At 37.5% G+C, this 21,876-nt stretch overlaps 2 protein-coding genes across 8 annotated transcripts in view; one reads left to right on the forward strand and one right to left on the reverse strand.

The window, feature by feature from the left end:
• The window catches only part of FXR1 (FMR1 autosomal homolog 1), a 66,524-nt gene extending 61,521 nt beyond the window's left edge, over positions 1–5,003 (forward strand). For 5 of the 6 annotated variants that reach the window (XM_054713758.1, XM_054713759.1, XM_008142345.3 and 2 more), the window contains 2 exons: positions 3,105–3,196; positions 3,934–5,003. In XM_054713758.1, the coding sequence (XP_054569733.1) occupies positions 3,105–3,196; positions 3,934–4,104 (263 nt within the window). In that variant the 3' untranslated portion in view covers positions 4,105–5,003. The remainder of the gene's footprint in view (positions 1–3,104; positions 3,197–3,933) is intronic. The other variant, XM_054713762.1, reaches the window with a different exon arrangement.
• Positions 5,004–13,508: 8,505 nt separating this feature from the next.
• Positions 13,509–17,738, reverse strand: DNAJC19 (DnaJ heat shock protein family (Hsp40) member C19). Of its 2 annotated transcripts, none has more exons than XM_008142346.3 (6): positions 17,567–17,738; positions 16,740–16,791; positions 16,587–16,660; positions 15,536–15,615; positions 14,925–14,995; positions 13,509–13,682 (listed from the first exon to the last, which is right to left on the reverse strand). In XM_008142346.3, exons 1-6 carry the CDS (start codon positions 17,567–17,569, stop codon positions 13,612–13,614), a joined length of 351 nt encoding a protein of 116 aa, XP_008140568.1. In that variant the 5' UTR covers positions 17,570–17,738; the 3' UTR covers positions 13,509–13,611. The 2 variants fall into 2 exon arrangements, with proteins under 2 accessions (XP_008140568.1, XP_054569738.1); XM_054713763.1 differs by lacking the exon at positions 17,567–17,738 and adding an exon at positions 17,044–17,178.
• Positions 17,739–21,876: the final 4,138 nt, after the last annotated feature.

Here is a 21,876-nt window from a genome sequence, read left to right on the forward strand (position 1 = left end):
ATTTTTGTGGGAATTTTATAATACCCACATTTTTAAAAAAAAGTGTAAATGAGAAAAATACTTGAAAATGTCTTTTTCCTAATAAGAGGAATGCATGTTATGTTTTTGTTTATTGTAGTGTGATGTTTTTTCCCTACACCTACTAACTATTCAAATTAATAGTACTTACTTATTAGCTTTAGAATGTTAATTTTTAAGTAGTCATGTTTTAGTAACTTCAAAGAAACCTTGTTGGTTGTGTCTATATTATTTTGAACATAATTCCATTTCCTGTGTAAGAGAATCACATGTATATTCACAAATAAACCCCTTTTAAACTAATCAATTTTGCATTCTTTCCAGAGCAAATTCTTTCATGTGTTTTTCCCCAACTAAGAAATATAAATTCCATTATCTTTAGTATTTTAAGTTAAGTGATTATAGAGACATTTAGAAAAACCCATTAAGGCTATTAGTTTCTATTCTTGAAAAAAAAAAATTATGCTTTAAAGATATTTGTAAATTTAAAAGGAATTAAATATTGTCAAAGATAGAAAGTTTCCAGAAAATATTTGTTTTCCCCTTTCATCTTTACTCACTGCCTTTAGTGTTAGAGATATGTTTTAGATCAAGAGATCGTATTTCTTTTTTTTTAAGCTGGCACAGCAGTGAATATAATATCTGGCCATACTTTATAAGAAAATTCAGGCTATCAGTATGAGAGCTTATCATAGGATGAATTACAATGTAATTTATTAACTAAATGGATGGTGATTTATTACTAAATCAGTGGACATAAAAGGAATAATGTAGTGGTTTTGTTAACGAAGAGGCAGAGATTTCTGCATGGTATTAATTGATATTTGAGTAATTTGGAATTTTTAATAACTTGTGTTCCATATTGCATTTATTCTTATTTTACTCTGTTCTTTGGAAAACTGCTTTTCATCTTTAGAATTCTTTGCTTTCCCTGGCCTATTCCTGCCCTACTCCCTCCTCATTCCCCCCTAAAAAAACAAACAAACCCAAAACTCAAAATAAGATAGAACAAGCACACATTTTCTCATTGCCCCTGCAGCAGTTCTAGGAAAGCAGCCTCTATCTAAAGAATATCAGCATTCGTTTAAATACACAATTATTTAATTTGTTCCTATTTGCTTAAAATTTCTGTTGTCCTTAATGTTAATTAAACAATGAATATTCTTTACTAAGAATGTGACAATACAGTGGTGTCCAGTTGATTAACTTGGACCTCTAAGAGGAAATTCTAGAGTCCAAATTATGTGGCAAAATTGCCTGTTGTTTTTTTCCCCCCTAGATATTTTAAATATCTATTAATCTGTATTGAACTTCTAAGTGGCTTGTATTTTAAAGACCGGATATAGATAGGGGTTTTGTTTGTTTTTTTTAATCAACAGAATTTGTTTTGGTTTTTACCTCCCCTTATGGGAAAGGAGGGGCACTGGTAAGTTTTTACCTTTCCAACTAAGTGCCTCTTAATTTAATTGATAAAGTATATTAAAGTATATTATTCTATATCTGTACATAATTGTCAGGGTTTCCAAGTAGATGAGTTCTTCAAGTATCACTGAGGACTGAATTATAGAAACATAATGAATTTAATTATTAAGGTGCTTCCCAAATTAGAATAATTCCTAAAATGGTTTTATCACCAGGTATGTAGACATAACAATGAAGTGGATTTGATAGTACCCCCCCCCCTCCCCAATTTTGGAAACCATTGTTAAATGTATTTATAATTCATTAACAGTGAATTTAAATTATTTTTAAAGCTCCAAAATGAGTACACTGAGTTTCTTCTAATTTGGAAGAAGCAGTTTTAGACAAGAAACATCTTTAGTGGTATTTCTAATAAATGATATGTATTAGTTCTGAATTACATTGTTTCTTTGAGCTTTTAAAACTTTCATCTAATACTTTTAGACAGTTCTTGGGTCTTATAAAAGTATTAGCATGTCAATTTATGATTAAGAAAAAATGAATTGTAAATAAATGGTTTTATATAACATCAAAATGATTTATTTTCATAAAATTTGAACCCGATAAAGCAATTCTCCTCCTAACTAGTGACTAATTAGACATTTACTTGATTTTTCATTCTTTATGTAATTAATTTGCTCCCATAATTTAAAATACACTATATTTCACTATAATTAGGGATTTTTCTTCACCAGTTTCTGATAGAAAATAATTCTTCCAAAGAAAGAGAATGATTATTTTGTTATTTTTTCAAATATGTGAATTCTAAGTTGCAAGCCTTCAGAGAGAGAGAGGATTGAGACATAAAGTTGGACTAGCCCAGAGTACCTGTAGACAAGAGGTCAATTGTGGTAATGGGTTGGCAGTAAGTAGGACGTGAGGTCAGATTAATCTTTTCCCTAGATTACTGCTGCCATCCACCTACTTGCAAACACACACGCACACCTCAGTCCCTCAAAAGATTGAAAGATTGGCAAAGTGAGGAGGGAGTGGTTAGTAAATTTATGGTGGCCTTTCACCATGATCAGTGTTTACATTTTTAGGGTGGCTTTCTGTCATCTTTAGTTTGCTTTGTAGTTTTTTATTGTCGATCACTCAGAATGGTTTCTAGTGTGGAATGTTTAAAAGGAACCATAAAATACCACACTTGGATTTCTTGTGTTTTTAAAAAAATAAGAGAGCTAATATTTGAGTAACTTTTTACATCTTATATGAAATTTTCAAATTAAAGTACACCACCCCATGATTTATACCAGACTTGCCCCATTTCCCCCCCAAATACTGTCTAGGCTTAGAATACTGTTTTTCTATTCTTGGTTGTGGATTTCTATATCAAACTTATGCCACAGCCGTAGACTCAACCGGAAGTAAATGGCTGGATTCGTGTGAAAGAGGACATTAATCCAGGCTTCCTCGATCTCCAGCTTAAAACTTTTTATTGTTATTGCTAAGTTGCAGGCACATTTTTCAAGCTGTTTTTGGTTGGAGGTGTTACCCATCTTAAGAAAAACTTGAAATTGGGTAACCCACCATTAGTTTATTTTAAAAGTAAAATTACTCTTTATCCATCAATAAACTTTAAACATATTTTTCAACACCTGTAATTTTTTTCTCATCTTCAACAGTCACAGTTGCAGATTATATTTCTAGAGCTGAGTCTCAGAGCAGACAAAGAAACCTCCCAAGGGAAACTTTGGCTAAAAACAAGAAAGAAATGGTAAGGAGAATTTAAACTGTAGGTTTTGTTGCTTTTTTTTTTACCCCCCTGGTATGGTTTAGCGCTATTTTTACTTAACTTTCTGTATGATCGCTTGTTTCCCCCCAACTAAACAAATACTATTTTAGTTAAAGACTACTATTGAGTTTGTTGTTGGCCCCAGGTAACTGAAGATAGAATGCATGCTTGAGCCTGAAATACTTTTCCGTTAGAACTCTAAATAGCATTTGTAAAGCTCAGTCTGCCCAAAGATATTGGGCATAAAGACTATTGCTTAATTTGGGGAGCAATAGGTTACATATCTCTTCTCAGTGATGGATCTAGACCTTTAAGTTTCAATTCTTTTAATGCTTTAAAGGATTTATATGTAACTGAGTTTTTAAAAAGGTGAGTAAAGTAGGCGATTATTTGCTTTACTTAGGGTATTAACTATATCTTTTACAAGGTGAGCTTTCAACTGGTTAAAATAAAATTAGGTACAAATTTTCAGTAATCAAGTACATTATTACATATTCAGTAATCTAGGTACCTCTAGGTACTAAAAACAAAGAGTTGAAATACCCAGAGAGGTAGAGTATATTGGTATTTGTTTTGAACTTTAAGAATATTTGAATTATTTGATCCATTATATCAAACTAAAATTATTTATTAGCTAATTATTGTTTATGTAGCTATTTTCCTCCTCAGCTATAGATTTTATTTATAAAGAAGTTGAAAAAGTTGTCTCCCTTTGGCAGGCAAAAGATGTGATTGAAGAGCATGGTCCTTCAGAAAAGGCAATAAATGGCCCAACTAGTGCTTCTGGCGATGAAATTTCTAAGCTACAGCGTACTCCAGGAGAAGAAAAGATTAATACCTTAAAAGAAGAAAACACTCAAGAAGCAGCAGTCCTGAATGGTGTTTCATAAACTGAAGAAGTTCCTAGTTTACAGTTCTTTTACATTACATTTTACAATAGTGCTTGTACAGCTTGCCAAAGATAGAATATGGATCGCCAGTCTTTACATCGCACTTTCAGTTCCTCCATTTGGAATTCAGAAAGGGGAGGGATCCTGAAGAAATCATATGTTAAACATACTTTGACACCTACTGTGTTATAAAATATATCATCAGATGTGCCTTGAGAATAGTATATGTAACATTAAAAAAAGTTGCTGGCTATAGGAAATGTTATTTTGTTTTCAAAATATGGCAGAGATGGGGGGAGGTGGGTGGGGTGGGATCCCTGACATAATATTCTTTATGAAAGCATTAGCTGCTTTTGTTACATTTTTAATATGCAACCACTTCTTCACCTGAGGAAAACTAGAGTTGAAATGCAGTCTAAAATATTTTGCACTGAATTGTAATTTCTTCATTAGTTTAGTCTGGAAACTGGTCTGTTTTGATGTGTTTTTAAAATGCTGTATGTAGAGGAAAATCTGCAGACCACTGGAATACATTTGTTAAACTCTCTCATCTGCAGGGACACTGGGTGATATTGGCAGTGACTGTTCTATATTGAGGCTTTGTTTGGTTTATTTATTAAAGTGTACAGTATTTAAAAATCAAACATAGCTTTAGTTAAAACACTAAGGTGAATTAGTCATGTCCATTCAGACATAACCTGAACTACTGAAAAGATCACTTTCCAGAAGGTTTATTCTGTGTAAACTACATGTTAGTCTTCAGTAGAATATCTTTTCCTTTTCTTATTTTTTTCTTTTTTCCCCCGTTTTTCTTTTTCTTTTTTTTTTTTTATTTTGGTTGTTTGATGTGCAATATGTTTTTGTATGCAGGTAGTAAATAAACTTTGATCTTCCATTTGCTGATTTTTAACTTTCTACTTTTTATACCCACTGTTGCAAAGTAGTTGGAGCTACTTAGAGGCCTAGAATAGTATCCTGATTGCTTTTTAAAAAGCATTTATACTTGCTCATAAATAATATCAAACTACTAATTGGTCAGTTAATCATTTTGTGATGAATCCTCTGAAGTCTTAGCAATTAAAATTTAATCTGTTAGAATAGAATGGCTTAGGGAATTGATCATACATTTGATTTAGGAAAACCTCTGGAACATAAAATTGTAATCAAATTTGGAGGGCAGTGGGGTAAAATCTAGAATTTTTTGCCTTTATTTAAAATTATTTTTATAAAGAAGTATGAACAATTTTAAAATATGGAATAAGCCACTGGTTTGATTTTTTTTATTCTCATGGAAATAGTTTTGAAGATTCTCATATGAATGATTGTATTTTTTGTATATATTCTAGCCAGATGGCTTAATTTAGGAAGATGAAGACTTTCACACTAAGTGTGTTGCAAAAAGTAACAATTTATGAAGCTAATTGTGAGGTCATATACAACAATTGTGGATTTATGGGAAAGTTTAGCTCCACTGAGCAAGAAAGCCCTTTTTGTCATTTGGTATCTTGTTTTTATGTGCATAACTTGTGTTAATTTTTTATGTGCATAAAAATGTACTTTTAGTTTATAATTATTGAAGGAGAATTCAGGGTATAGTTAAAATTGTAGTAATTGCCAGGTCAGTGTACATAACCCTAGCACTTAAACCTATTGTTGAGGATAAGATGTGATGTTATTAAATGCTCTTTTATAAAACCCTAACAGATTTTTAAAAGTAAGGTGTGTTGTGAATAGTCAGTCCTTGCACATTAAATAGCAATATGAAGTCATTTCATATCCTAGTTTTTAAAAATTTACACACAAATGTATTTTTATCCATCAATGTTAGAAGCAAGTAAAATTGTTGGCCTTTTTTTTCTTAGTTCTCTTCAGTAATAGGTTTACAGATTAACTATGAGTTATGAGAAATATGTTCATTAATCCCCAAATTGGTGAATGTGGTATAAGAAAAAAAAAAAAGATTTTTCATTTTCTTTCACGTAGAACAGATTCACTAAAGTCCTTCCATAAAGATTGTTTCCATGGGAAAGGAAGAAAGAAGAGACCACCTTAGAAAGTGGGTATAGCTAGCCCAAGCAGTGCTTTAGAGTACAACTGATAACCATATTCCCGGAAATAGGTAATAAGATTTCATTATTTTATAAGTGACTAAACCCAATGTTTTGTCCTTTAAAAAATATATGTTGAAGAATCCTGATAGGCTTTTGGGGGGGGGTAAATAGTACATGCTCAGGTTCAGAAATGAAAAGCCCACTCCCCAAAGAGAACCATTGTTGGTTCAGGTAGATTTCCAAACTTGTTTTGAGAGGGGTGCATCTTTTTAGGCTATTAAATTAGATGTTGGTTGCTATGGGAGAAATTAACTATTCACAAACAGATACTCAAGCAAGAAACTATTCTAAAGGTCTTGTGCAGCTCAAATATGTGCCAGCACACGTGAAATTGAACTAAGTCATGAAGTGGGAGCTGAGATGATGTGGAGGCAAAAATGGTCTGCTTTTCCCAAAACTTTCGAAAGCCTAGGATTCATGGGTTTGGCATTACCTTTTTTAATGTGAAATTAAGGGAAATAGCACATCAAACTGCTGGTGACTTTATGGAAACTTACCTGAGACATTGCTGAGGATAAGCCTAAGGAAGGTTGCTTAAATGTAATTTTTTTTTTAAGTACAGGTATATATAGGCAAGCAAACTAAAGAACAGGGAAAACTTATGTATAGGCAAGCTCAAAGAACAGGGAAACGCTAAACTAGTGAGGAAGGAGGCAAAAGTAACTGGTGGTTTACTCTTGTATTATGGATCTCTGTTTCAGCCATTCTTTTGGCTGTGATCCATCACCTTTATGTCTGGTATTTTTATAGCCAAGAGTCTAGTGTTTAACCGAAGAAGGGTCTTTTGCAAAGTTGGCATGTTAACTGAATGTTGCAGTTAGATTTGGGAAATAGTACCATTTGTGTCCTCTGTAAATAGATTTACAGGGTTTTTTTTTTATAGGTTAAAAGGTATCATTCTCATAGGCTATGCCTACAGTGAGCTCAGTCTAAGGACAGATGAATAGAAAACTGACCATAATGCATTAAGTCCTATATCACATGATTGGGTGTGTAAAGGAAAGTTACTTTTACACTCTTAATTTTTCTAGAAGACCTCCAGGAACGTGAACTGGTTATCTGTAGGTTTGGCAAAATTATTAAAGGCCAAAAAAAGGATGTTGTGAAGTTCCATTCAGTCTTCCTATCTTTACTATTACGGTTTGGATCCCCTATACCCTTTTATAAGGTTATCTGGCATTTGTTCACCCTTATTCTTAAAATTTTAGTTCTTTATTAGGATGTGCACTTGAATGCATAGTAGTAACTTACAATCCATGATAAACCTAAACTTTTGACAAGTGGTTAAGTATAATCATTTACTCTAGAAATCCATTCAACAGTAGTCTAATCAAAACCCCAAATTCCTGGATGACAGTGGTACATACTAGTATAACCTTATAAGGAAATACGTATTAATTTTGTTTTTAAAAAGGGTTATTAGTGGAACACTTTATAGTCCGATTCATCTGCATTACTATTTCAAGTAACAAAATATGGTGCATAATGATGCTCCTGGATAAACTATAATGCAGCTTTTTATAAGAGAAATTCTATCGGTCAGTTTGCTTACCTATTTCTTTGAGAGTTTGAAAAGATGTATATGTAAGTACAGAATGGGATTTACTGTCTTCTAACTTTTTCTGTATTTCATCTTAGAGAGGGATGGACTACCTAATCTCTTAAGGTTCTTTCCAATATGAATGTAACTTGAGTTTATTCATATGTGTGACTAGTCTATTCATATGTGTGACACTTGACCATTTTCCAAGTACTCTCAACAATTAGTATAGCAAATTAAAATGGTGTTTTTTATATGTGTCCATCCCAGACATTTCCAACTATGCTGTTATGCAATCTAAAGGATATCAAAAGCAAGGCCAAAATTATTTTTCACTGACATTCCCAGTCTTGCAGTTCCAGTATTTGTGTTTTTAGGGATTGGAAGGATTTTTTGGGGGGTGAAATCACAGGGATATTTTCTGAATGTTTTATACCCTTGTTATTTTATTGTCAAATGTAACTATTAATTTTCTACTTTAGAGACTTTATTACAAAAATTTTTCTATAAGTTTTCTGGTAAAATCATTTTATACTTCATTGTTACCTGGAGCTTATGCCTCAACTTCTTTGAGCTCCATTTTTCAACTTGCTGTTTTCAGGTTAAGAAAAATGTCACATAAGTATTATATTTGAAATTCCATTAATTGACACCACTAAGGTAACAGCAAGTGTTAACATGTTCCAGATTATACCTTAACACCAGACTATGTCCTCATTGGGTGAGGAATAATAAGTAACATAGGATAGACGCTCTTCCTTCCTGTATGCTGTTGCTAAGGCAGCAGTTGGCTCCAAGCAGATATACAGCACTCTGAACAGTGTCAATAACACAGAGCAGCTTACAATCATTTTAAGTTTCCTGGTACCCAAGGTTACCTTCAATTCAGGGTTTTTTATATAACCAAAAAAACTAGCATTCTAAATAATGTTACATGAAAATAGGTGGAATACAAGTATTTTCATGTAAGTTCTCAACTGTTTGTTGAATGGTTTGAGTCTTCTGGAATAACTAAACTATTTTTCTCATTAAATGCTTCTATAAGTACCCATTATTTGGAAAATACTTGAAGGCAAAGAATTTGCTTGAAATTCTAAGAGTGGGAAAAGCTTTATATTTGAGGACCACTTCATTACAGCCCACTTTCATCACCAGTTTTTATAAAGTGTAATGTAGGGGTCATCTAATGTCAATGCAGAGGCCCAGTGAAGGCTAAAATATCTATTGAGAACCAAATTACTAATTAACACAATAAGAGAAGATACCCAGGGCTTAATTATAATTTTGCTAGTTGTGTTACCTCAAATATTTGCTCTGGCTTTTTCCCTATCCATAAAATGTGGAGGGATCCTCATACTTTTCAAGTTGGCCATTCTTTTTCCTCTTAACAGATGAGGAAGCAAAGCCCTAAGCACACAGATGGCTGGCTCAAAGTTGCCTGCCTCTTATTGCAGAAGTTTGACTCCCTGCACCTCTTATTCTGTTAGTGTTGTACTAAACTATTCCTTCCTCCCCTTAATACCATCTTACAAAAAGGCCCCAAGCTAGATGTGTAATGACAAGTACCAGACTCACCTCTCTACTACCAAGAAAAACATCTGGGTTATCAGATTTGTGAAAGGTACCACACTGCTGAGGTTTTAACAGCACGGAACCTTGAGAAAAATCAGCGTTTTCACTCAGCATGTTGCTTGGGGCAAGTTACTTAACCTCACTAAACTTCACTTTCCTTCTAAAATGTACTAAATAAATACTTTTGAGGTACAGTAGGTCCTTAATGTTTCGTTTAATGTTATAGTGCTAAGATGCGACAGGAACTCAACTCTTGTTTATATCAATAGCCTATGGTAAAATTAGTTTTGTTATATGTTATTTCACTTAAAAGTTGGGGAACTTATCGAGGACTTTAGGTGAGGACCTTTACTGGGAAAATGCTGGCTCATTGTAAGTAGCTAATGTTAACATTTTACATCAAATTTTTGTAAGAAAACACTATTAAAAAGATACAGATCATACTTCCATCACTTTACCCTTTATGATCTAGAGCAGTAGTCGTCAACCTTCCGGACTTCAGTCTGTGGACCACTGGTTGGTGACGCTGCTCCAAGGGTTTCCTTAAACCAGCGGTTGCCAACCTTTGGACCTCACGAACCACTACTGGTCCGTGGACCACTGGTTGGCGACCGCTGATCTAGAGCCTACATAGATGACACTTTTTTCTCCCAAGAAAAACGGTAGAGGTTTTCCTAATAGCCTTCAATGAAATATGGATTCTTCTACTTGATAAAGGTAAGTAGAGGAAACAAAGCTGATATGAAAGAAAAATGTGCTGTTGTGCTTAGTATTAAAGTGGTTCCTACTGTCTATTGTCTTAACCTTTTGCACTCGGATGTCAAGATTAAAATTACTCTTTGAATGTATCAATAATTTGAAATATAAAAAAATCCAAATAAGTTTGTATGAAAAGAAACTCCAGTTTTTTATTCTGCTGCACTTTGTAAAATCTGGGGTATTTAAAAAATTAAATCCCGAGTAGAATAAAGGAATCGAGAAAAAAAGCAAGCGAGTGCAAAGGGATAAAACAGGTATGCTATTTACTCAAAAGGCATACCTACATGAAGTTTTCCTTTTTACAGTTCATGCTTGATTGCCTGTTGGCATATTATTACACTTTATACTTGTCTTTTAAAAAATTGCGTTTAAATTTTAATTGATACTCTTTTCTTTAAAGCTCTTGGTCCTAGAAACTTTTTTTTTTAGTAGTCCAAGGTTTGAAATAAAGGGTTAGCAATCCAAAATATAGTTGATTCTCATTACTAGCAGATTCCTCATTTGCATATTGACCTACTCACTAAAATTTGTTACCCCAAAATCAACACTTGATGTGCTTTCCTGGTCATTTGTGGACACGCAGAGTGGTGAAAATTTTGAAACACCTGATGTACAAAAAAAAAAAAAAAAAAAAAAGCCTTGTTTTCATACTGTAAACAAGTATCCTTTTAATGATTTAGTGCCTAATTTTTTTCAATCTTTGTGCTTTTTATTGGTGATTTCCCTGTTTAAGATGACACCCGAGCTTAGGGAAGTGCTGCCTAATGTTCCCAAACACAAGAAAACCGATGTACCTCCATGAGTGGTATTGGCTGTGAGTTAAGTGTTAAGGAATCAACAATATATCACATAAGGTGTCTTTAAACGAAAACACATAAAACAAGGTTTTATATTAACTGGTTGATTAGAATGTGACCAGAGGCTTACTCGGAACCAGTATTTACCCTAGGAACAACGTTTCATTATTTTGTGACTTTATAGAACATAGCTACTATGAATAACAAATCAACTGTACCTCATACCCCTTCCCTCTGGGAGTAACAATTTATCCTACACAAAAAGCCATGGCTGCCTTATTATACTCAAACCAAAAGCAGATATACCCCAATTTTGAAATTCCCCTAAACACATTCCAACACTAAATATTACCTCCATTATTTTGACCTTGAAAGTTTATATTCTCCATTAATAAGAACTTTAAGATTGCTTCATAAAATTTAGATGGTAGGTAGCATACATTATCATCTTAAAGCTAAATACAAGTACTGCCAGAGACCACAGACTAGCTATTTCCCTTGGGTGTTTTATATAAGTCCTTTGGTTAACATCTATACTAATAAAAGGGTAATATGCTAATTAGACCAGATTGGATGTCCTTCCAGATAAAGCCAGAGCCAGGCACGGGGGGGGGGGGGGGGAGCCGCCCGGGTTCTGAGTGCCTGTGGCCAGCCAGAGGGCAAAAAGCCTGGGTCCCGGGTGTGGGGCCAGAGGTAGTTAGGGGTATCAGGCATGCAGGCAGGCGAGCGGTTAGGAGCCAGTGGTCCTGGATTGCAAGAGGGATGTCCGACTGCCAATTTAGGCAGTTGAACGTCCCCCGAGGGGTCCAAGAGTGCAGGCTGGGCTGAGGGGCCCCAACCCCACCCCCCTGGGTCCGTCACATCCCCAACAACCGGGAGGCTCGACCAACTGCAGGCATGGTGACCCAGCACTGCCTGCTGAGAGGGCTGCAAATCAGGCCCAGAGAGAGGCCTGAAGAGAGAAGCAGGGTCTGATCTGTAGCCTCTGTGGCAGCTGTTGACCAGCACTTGCCCCTCTCTTTAGCTCTGGGCCTGGTCAGCAGCCATGCCTCCATTTCTCTCCAGGCCCCCACCATGGCTGCTGATCAGCCCCACCTTTCTGATCAGACCCTGTTGATAGGCCCAGAGATGGACTGGCATAGAAACCAATCAGAACCAAATCTGGGTCAACTGTGAGAAGCCAATGGCTGCCTAGGAGGCAGAGCTTTTGACATTGGCATAGAAACAGAGTAATCAGAACCAAGTTGGCTGGCAGAGGAGGGCAGTTGGGAGCAAGATCAGGCTGGCAGGGGAGGGCAGTTGGGGGCCATCACGCCAGCAGGGGAGGGCAGTTGGCAAGATCAGGCCGGCAGGGGAGGGCAATTGGGGGTGAGATCAGGCTGGCAGGGGAGGGCAGTTTGGGGCTACCAGGCCGGCAGGGGAGCAGTTAGGGGGAAATCAGGCTTACAGGCAGAAGCGGTTAGGGGCAATCAGGCCGGCAGGCAGGCAGGCAGGTGAGCGGTTAGGAGCCAGCAGTCCTGGATTGTGAGAGGGATGTCCAACTGCCGGTTTAGTCCCGATCCTTGTGGAATCGGGGCCCAAACCGGCAGTCGGACATCCCCCAAGGGGTCCCAGATTGGAGAGGGTGCAGGCTGGGCCGAGGGACACCCCCCCCCCCAATTGCACGAATTTCATGCAGTGGGCCTCTAGTCTATATAATAAAAGCCTAAGCGACCATTATGGGGGAACAACCAGAAAGACTGGTTGCTCTGATGTGCACTAACCACCATGGGTCAGATGCTCAAAACAGGAGCTGCCCCCTGGTGATCAGTGCACTCCCACAGGGGGAGTGCCGCTCAGCCAGAAGCCAGGCTCACGGCTCACCAAGCACAACAGTGGTGGCGGGAGCCTCTCCCACCTCCTCTGCAGGTGGGAGGTAAGGAGCAAGGAGTCCCAGACTGTGAGAGGGCACAGTCCAGGCTGAGGGACAACACCAGTGCACAAATTTCATGCACCAGGCCTCTAGTTTAAATATATCACTGTATAAATTCTCAAGAGTCCAAGCTAAGTATTTTGATATCAGGGTATCTGTATAGCTAATCATGTTTAAGCTTGATCACAACAAATGCAAAACTTGATTATATAAAAATTATTTTTACAAATGCTAGCTGAATACACTAAATATTTTCGTGATTAGAAACGACATACTCTTTTATCAAGTTTTTAATGTATAAAATCTGAATTCTGCCCGTGATATACATGACATCAATTTTTTTAAGTCAGAGTTGTGGCTAAACTCACTCTTAAATTCACAGTCTTAAGCAAATGAACCAGCTCTCTGTACCTTGACAGTCTTTCCTCCTAGCTACTATAACAACCTGTACTAATTCCATCATAATATGTACCATATTGCATTTTAATTACTAGTGTATGGGTCTCATCAGATTGGGGTTCCTTGAGAGCAGACTTTCATGTTCACTTGGCCTTGAAGTAAATACCAAATTATTTACCAACTGATTAATGACAGAACAGTATTTCTATTCAAATGGTATGTATCCATAATTATTGAGCATTAATTTCCAAATATTCTATAATTTGATTTAGAACCTTCAAATTTAAATAAGAAACTTATACCAAGGCTTTGACTTAGTTTGTGCTAAATCATTTTTAAAATGTGTAGCTTTGGGACATTTTATTACAAAAAGCTGTTTTTATATATGTGACTAACAAAATTCACCATACATTTACTTCATTTTTTAGCTTGACCGTCTAGTAAATCTTTAGCTTCATTGATTTTGGCTGCTATATAAGGAGATCCTCCTATAGGAAAAAAGAAAAAATATGGAGTCTCAGTTTCTGCTTGATGGAAAGCTATTCTTGTTTCAAGGATCCCTATGCTTTATCTGAGATGCAATTAGCAGAAATAGTATTCCAAAAAATAATTATGATACTGCGACTGGATAACCACATATATGGCAATATATTTGACCAATGGGTAGTGAGATTTCACAAAACCACCTTTTAAAGACGTTTAAACTGATGATGAACAGAATTTCACAAAGCCTATATAGACTTACATAACTTTGAAATAATGTAAGTTACCTACCAATACTGATGATTACAAGTCATAAATGAACAGAAATTTATTATACTCTGTTATTTTAAAACCTTGATATTCTCAGAGGCTTCTGAGCTTTGTTGGAAAGGGCTCACTTTGCTTTAGATCCTTTTTTTGCCCTTCATATTTTTTCTTTTCCTGTTACTGTCCCTTTACAATGTTATATACAGTCTTTTTCCTACTAATCTGCTGGAGCAGTGATTCTCAAAGTGTGGTCCTTAGACCAACAAGCATCAGCATCAATAAGGAGACTGGTAGAAATGTGAATTTATGGGCTCCACCCTAGACTTTAGTCAGAAGCCCTCCAGTTAATACAAACTAAATTTCATAAAAGAGGCTATGCAGTCGGATACCAAAAAATTGCAACTGTGTTTTAACTCAAAGCCCTCTTAATGAAAAGCCTCTCCTTATAAAAGGAGTTGAGCACTATAATGTAGATTTTATGGTCTATATTTTGGCTTTCCAAGGAATTACTTCAACACAGCTAAAGCTTCTTAGAAGTGTATCAGAAACTGATAAATATATTCTATAGGTTTCTAACTATGTAATCTCAAGTTCAAAGGTCTAAAGAAATTTAAAACAATTACACTTTTGGTTTCATTAACTGAAATTGAGTATTTCCTTTAAGAATGTAGTCCAAACCCCAGGAGAATTTGACTATTAGAAATCAAATTTTATCACAATTGCAGATCCTCAAAACATTGTTAATGCTTATCACTACTTCCAAATTCTAGTAGTTATTAGATATCTACTCATCATTGTATAAGTAAATTTTTCACTCAGAATTTATTCTTTCAAGACAAATGGATCCAGCCTGGGAGACAAGTGCTCACACACAGATTTAGGCACTTCATTATAAGACAAGAATTCGATATAAATTATCCCACTAATAACTATTACAAAGTCACTACAACATGCATATGAAGAGTTTAATGACTACTTACCCTTGTCTGGGTGATTTAACAGCATAATTCGTCGGTGAGCATCTCTTATTTTTCCTTTATTGGCAGTAGGGCTAATTTAAAAAGGAAAAGGTATTATTTCAGACTACTTCTGGATCACATAAAAAATTGTATATACCATAAAGGGCAATTACTGGTAAAGATGCAAAACTGAAATAAATCAACACAACAATGTGAAACTCTGTTTAGGAACCTCTTCCCTATCACACAAGATGAATATTTTGAATTGGAAGTAAACAGTTCCTTAGAAAAATTAGAATTCTCGAAAATTTAATAGAGCTTGATAATATTTATTTCAACAGTCCTTTTATTGGAAAGAATGTTTAAGTATGTGGAAATGATGGCAGAATTCCCCCACAAAAACTTATAGAGAACAACACTGAGTATTGTTATCTGTTGCACATTTATCTTTCAATGAATTAAAAAGTGCTTATGTGCCAGTGTGCCTTCTCATTGGAATTTTGTTGGGAGTGTTTAGATGTTAAAATAGACATGATACAAATAATTCCTTCCTAATGAAGGAAGGTCTTTCTTACATTTATTAATAGCTCTAGAGTTGTAGAAAATATAAAAATTACTAGAAGTTATTTTACCTTACACCTAGTATTAATGCTGCTTCTCGTTTTGTCATTTTGGGTTCAAACCCACCTCTGTAATAGCCACCACTGAAGGCCTGAAAGAGGAAATGCATTAGTAAGAAAAGATTATTAGAATAAACTGAGAGTTGCTAAAAAATGTCTGTAAATGTCCATAGAATTAGCAGGAAAACTAAGACATTTCCGATAATTTGTATTTTAGCTTAATAAGTAGCAACAAGTATTTTAATGATCATTAAGTATCCTTTTTTTTTCTACACAACCTAAACTTGTCTTGAATAGAAGACAAAAGAACAGTGCCTCAAAGCCAGTTTTTTCTGGGAGTGAAGGGAAGATTCCAAAAGTTAGCCATGTTCTACATAAAAATTTCATCTCATAGTATGACTGTGTTGTAGAACAAGTCCCTCAATGGGATTTAGAGATCTTTAAGACAAGTGGTTCAAATTAAGATACATATAAGGAGAAAAATCAGGCTATTAGGTCTTCTGACCTTGTTATGTAAGAAATATTTGTAAAGCCTACCATCACCCTCTTTTCAATCATGATGCTCAGCAAGCTGTCACAGCCATATTCATTCTGATCTGTGACCACAGAAGGTATGATCGTTACATCCCATCCAGTCATCTTCTATAGCCTAGTAAACTGCAGTGCTTCCCAAGGATGTTAGGGAGTGCCAGGACCACACAGTAAAAATGGATCAACCTTCAGAGCCCTAGATTCCTGTGTGTGTGATGCAAGGTGGCAGGAGGGATGTGGACAGATAATGCTGAAGTTAATAATGTGTCAACAATAAAGTGATATTAACTCCCATGATGCCAGAATTGTTAACACCTCTGTCCCAATTCTGCTACACACAAAATTTGACTCTTTAGGGTAGCACCTACAAAGTTCAGAACTTCTAAACTCTCCTTGTAGAAAGCAAAAGAGGGACCCTCAAAGTAATCACTTAGAACGTCATAGATGTTTGGAAATTTACCCTCTTTAAATGTAATTCTAGTTTTCATATACAGGCAGCAAAGAATTAGCAAAGATGTTTAGGAAGTCTTACAGATTTTGGTAGACTCTGAAAAACTTGTTTTACTTGAGGCTCCATATGCTTCATGGCTTGCAAAACATAACGGCCTAAAAACAAAAGTAATAGGATAATTAGAAAGTCCTCAACCTCCCCTACTTCACTTCCATCCCCAAACCACAAACCAACCTGCAAATCCTGCAGCAGCAATGGTCAATCCAACTGCTACCACTGTACTGGCCTGGTAAGGGGAAGCAGAGTAGATATTTTACTTCTCTAATCCCCACCCTTCCCCATCACACCCATGCTCCCATCCCAACTCTTTACAAGTTTTACTTCAACGGGAGAAACACCTTTTAGGGTGTAAATATTCTGCCCAATAATCCTTTAAAACCACTACAACTTTTACATACAAGGCATTGCGAAATTTCACCACGTTAGGGGGAAAAAAAAAAAAAAGGATGATTTCCCTCGCTTTGAAAACCTCTCTCACCTCAGAGCAAATGAAGTTACATTCAAGTTCAAGGCAAAAGGAAAACAAAGCTGCCGCTGAGAAACTGTCTACGGATGGTTCCTGTAAATTTCTCAGGACGCACTTCCACGTTAAAGTCGGCTTAACGAGGAGCCGAGCTTTTCACAGCACTTTGGGCAGCGTCCCGCCTCAAGGCTGCGGACGGAGAGGCGCAAAGAGGGTTCAGCAAGGCCAGGAGGACAGAGAGCAAAGTGGAGCAAGTCCTGCGAGGACGTGCTGGGGGAAGACGGGAGGGTCCAATGCGTTTCCACTACGAGCGGCGGGTGGGAAGGCGGCGGGCCGGGGGCTCGTGCCCCCGCAGGAGGGCCGAGGAGGAGCACAGGCTCGCGCGGGGCGAGCCCAGCTTTGCCTCCCGGACAGTGAGAGTCCGAGGCCGACCCCGGCCCACAGTCGCACGAGGGACACACCGCGGCTCCCCTCCCAGCCGCGAGCTGAGGGTGAGATCTGGCCCGGGATCGCCCAGGACCCGCAAGGCCGCACTCACCATGGCTCCGGCTCGGCTCCCCTGCCTCCGCCGAGAGCGCGGTTCATCCCAGCCCAGAAGGCCGCGGCCACCAGCTCCCCGCCGCTACCAGAAAGCAAGGGCGCCGCCAGCGGGGACCAAAGGTCCGCGCACGGGCACCCAGAACACTCGGCAGTGGCGCCGCAACCTGGGCCGGAAAACTGTCGTAAAAGGTGAAAGCGGGCGGGGGGCAAGGTTGCTCTCCAGGGGGCAGACGGGGGACGCGACTTCCGATTGGTGGATGGGAGGGAGGGCCCCGCCTCCCTGGGCTCAGGGGTGGGGCTTCTCGGAGTTTCGGGGTTTGCTCTCCGGCCCAGGGCGTTTGGGAATTCCTTCGGGGAAGATAGTGGCAGGGACGAGCCTGAGGAAATACTGTGCAGCTGTACTCTGAATTTCCCTTTCTCCCACAATCTCCAGTTGCAATTTATTTATTTTTTGGGGTTTGTTTCCTTATTGAATTACTTATATTTTTTATTATTTATCAAAAAAATTAAAAAAAAAATTTTTATATTTACTGTTGAAAGTATTGCAGATGTCCCCTTTGTGTTTGTATTTTTTTTCCATTGACACCACCCCCCCCCCCTTCACCCCGTACCCGCCCCTCCCAGGCCTTCACCATTCTATTGTCTGTGTCCAAGGGTTATGCAAATATGCATATAAATTCCCTGGTTAATCTCTCCCCTCCCACCCCCTCACCCCGCCTTCCCTCTGAAATTCCTCAGTTTGTTCCATGCTTTTATGTCTCTGGTTCTAGTTTATTCATCTTTTTTTTTTTCATTAGATTCAATATTCAGCTATTTTGTAAAAGTTATTTTTATTGTTAGGAGTATTACAGATGTCCCCCATTTCCTCCCCTTGCCCCCTTCCATCCTGCTTCCGTGCGCCTCCCCCCATCCCCCTTCACCGCACTATTGTCTGTGTCCATGGGCTATGCATATATACATAGAAGTTCTTTGGGTAATCTCTTCCCCTCCCTTGTACCTCCTCCCCTCTGAGATCTGTCCGTCTCTTCCATGCGTCCATGTCTCTGGACCTATTTTGTTCATCAGTTTATCTTGTTCATTATATTCCACATATAAGTGAGATCATGCCATTTATTTTGTTTATAATTGTCAAGAGTAATGTTATCTTAAACATGTCATCATGAAGCCAAAGGAATAGGTAGTAACCCGGAATAGCAAACTTGAAGCTGTTCCAGAAAGCCAAAGGGTGTTTCAGGGGTTGCTTGCTATTATTTTATTTTATTTTATTTTATTTTATTTTATTTTATTTTATTTTATTTTATTTTTTCATCACTAAAAAGGATTTATTCACGGGGGGAAAAGGATTGCAATTCAGAACTTGCAGACTTGGTGAGCCATCTGCAAATTCTCATTCTTTTATTAAAATTTTTTATTAAGTATGTGACTTGACAATACCTTGTGTCAATGTTTGGGGTTTTATTTTGTAGAATGAGACTACCCCTTCAAAGACAGCTAATATTCTGATCATGGGAAATCAAAATCCCCACAACTAAAAAATGCTGCTTACAATTTCTATTCACAGCTCTCTCCCTCTCCTAAAATAAAAAGCAGGGTGTGGTTTTGCCCTTACAGGGCATCAGTTTCATATATGCCTACATAAATGCTTGAGAAGAGAAAAACAATGGACGTTTTACAATGCAATCTTTGGATGAGCAAAACAAGTTTGGAGTTACTTCCCAAAGTATTAGAAATCTGTTTACACTGCAATGAAATTCTGCTTTGAGCTGGTTGGTTATTTGACAAATAAGCAAATATATTGGCTTTATTTTCCTCATCTGTAAAAAGATTCTGCATTTGTATCTCCAAGAGCTTTTCTAACCCTTAGATTTTTGTAAGTGTAATTTATTGTCAACAAATGATTCAGCACTATGACATTAGAGTTCAGTGTACATCTTCCTTTCTTGCCTTTCATTTATCTAGCTTTTACCCAACAACCACAAAAAGAAATAATCAAGTGATGCATAAGACCTTGGACCAAATTGGCTTTCTGAAAAAAAATTATTATTATGTATTAAGCATTTTTTTTTGTATGTACAAACTATGGCATGCAGCTTGCTTGAGGAACAGGTTACCATACAGAAGCCCAGCCTCAAGAAGCCAGGGATGGGCAATGCAGGGGGCACATTAAATGGAGATAGCTCTCCTTTTTGGAGGCAAATCAAACTAGATGTTCAACCTGGCTGTGTCACTTACTAGTTGTGTGAGCCAGACAAGTTATTTTTAACCCTGACTTTTCTCATTTGTAAAACAAGGGCAATGATGACTACCTTGATGAATTTTTGTGAGGATAGAGATTAAATAAAAGTGTGTCCTGCACATAATTATACCTCAGTGTGTGGCTGTTGTTATCAGGAGGGAAGTCAGAGTACAGATGGTTGTGCAGAGGCCTTTCCAATTCTCATGACGCCTTGACTCATGGATGTAAATCTGGTATTCCCTTCCCTACCCACAAAACAGGGGACTAGTCGGCACAAGAGAAAGGAACCAAGCACATCCGCTCAATTTTTCCTCTCACATTTGTCAATCAGGTAAGTAAGTCACTTCTTGGGGAGGAATAAATGAGAAGCAAGAAGGCATAGCCAGAGTGTTCTTGCATTGTGGCTTTCAAATAGTTTTTGATCATGATTCTTTATAAGAAATGTATGTTACATAATGACTCAGGGAATGAATATATACTTGAACATACTCATAAACACACACACACATGCACATATAAGTTACACATTGAGTTTAACATGTATTTAAATGGAATTTAATTGAAAGTAATGTTTTTGAGGCAACATTTTTTCTTACTTCATGAAATGCATGCTGGTCTTTTCTATTTCTTAAAAAAAAACACAAAAAACTGAGAAACCCATTAAATTCACAGCCCCTAATTGATCATGATCTGAGGTTTGGAAGTCATCTCTCCATAAAAATCCACACTTGGAAATGCGATGCTAGGCAAATAAGAGTTGATATTGTTCCCTAAAAACTATGTGTCAGCCATTGTGCTAAATGCTTTACATAGATGATTTCAATTCACTTGGTGACAGTGATATTTATTTCTGTTTTGCAGACGATGACATTTTGTCAGGTATCCTGTTTTCTCTTCCAGTTCCCTTCTCTACCGATTTCCATTTGGCTCTGTGTCCCAGATGAGCACGTGAAGCTAGGAGGCTGACCTTAGTGAGCTCTCTCTGTCTTCTGCCTTGGGGTTCGTTTTGTCTGCGACCAGAAGATCAGAAGGCAGGAGGAGTGTGAGTTCATGGTCTTCGTCTCTCCATTTTTCTTTCTGGTGGTTGTCGCTGAAGAATGCAATTCCGTGTGTGTGTGTGTGTGTGTGTGTGTGTGTGTGTGTGTGTTGTTTGTTGTTGTTGTTGTTCAGGTAATTACTACCACTCCTTGCTCCCTTAGGTCTAAGGATAGTAAGACTCCATTGGCACTCTCTGCCTTGCTAGACAGAGGACACTTGGCCATCATTTGTTAGTTTCCCTCAGTCTTGTCCACATGTTTGTAAATAGCCCCTTTATTAAATTCTCAGCTATTCCACTTGGATATGCCATCTGATTCCGACATGGATTTTGACTGTTGTAAGAGGCAACTGAAATAATTCAAGTAGGAGATGATGGTAGCAGTGGATATGGAAAGAAATGGCTGGACCCCTGATTATATTTTGAAGGAATAGCTGATAGAATTTGCTGGTGGGTGAGATGTAGTGTGTGAGAGAAAGAAAGGATTCAAGAGTGACTCCAAAGCTATAGCTTGAGTAGCTGGAAGGAGGGGATTGCCATTTAATGGGACTGGAAAGACTTGAGAAAGAGAAAGTTAGAGGTGGGGACTTTTTCATGTTAAGTTTGAAATACCAGCTTGATAGCTAAGCAATGTTTTCAAGTAGGCATTTGAATATTCATGCATGGCATCAAGAGAGAAGTCTCAAGTCATAAGCTCATAGATAGTCTTATGAAATCACCCATTGCATGAGTGGAGAGAGAAACAAGCGGAACAAGGCCTGTGTTTGGGGAATCTTCCATATTTGGAGTTTGGGGATATGAGGAAAACCAAAAAATTAGACTGAAAAGGAGTGACAGAAACCAGGTGAGTGTGGTGGAAGAATAACTAACCGCTGACCGCTAGAGATCCTTGGTGATATTTATAAGAAAAGTTTCTGTGATGTGATGGAGTGGTCAAGAGAGGATGGGAGGAGAAAGGTGAAGATATGATCATAAGACATCTCTTCCAAGGAATTTTGCTGAAAAGGCAATTAGAGAAATAGGGCAGTGCCCAGAG

The sequence above is a fragment of the Eptesicus fuscus genome, chromosome 3 (assembly GCF_027574615.1).
Source record: "Eptesicus fuscus isolate TK198812 chromosome 3, DD_ASM_mEF_20220401, whole genome shotgun sequence".
In the NCBI taxonomy this organism is placed as follows: Eukaryota; Metazoa; Chordata; class Mammalia; order Chiroptera; family Vespertilionidae; genus Eptesicus; species Eptesicus fuscus.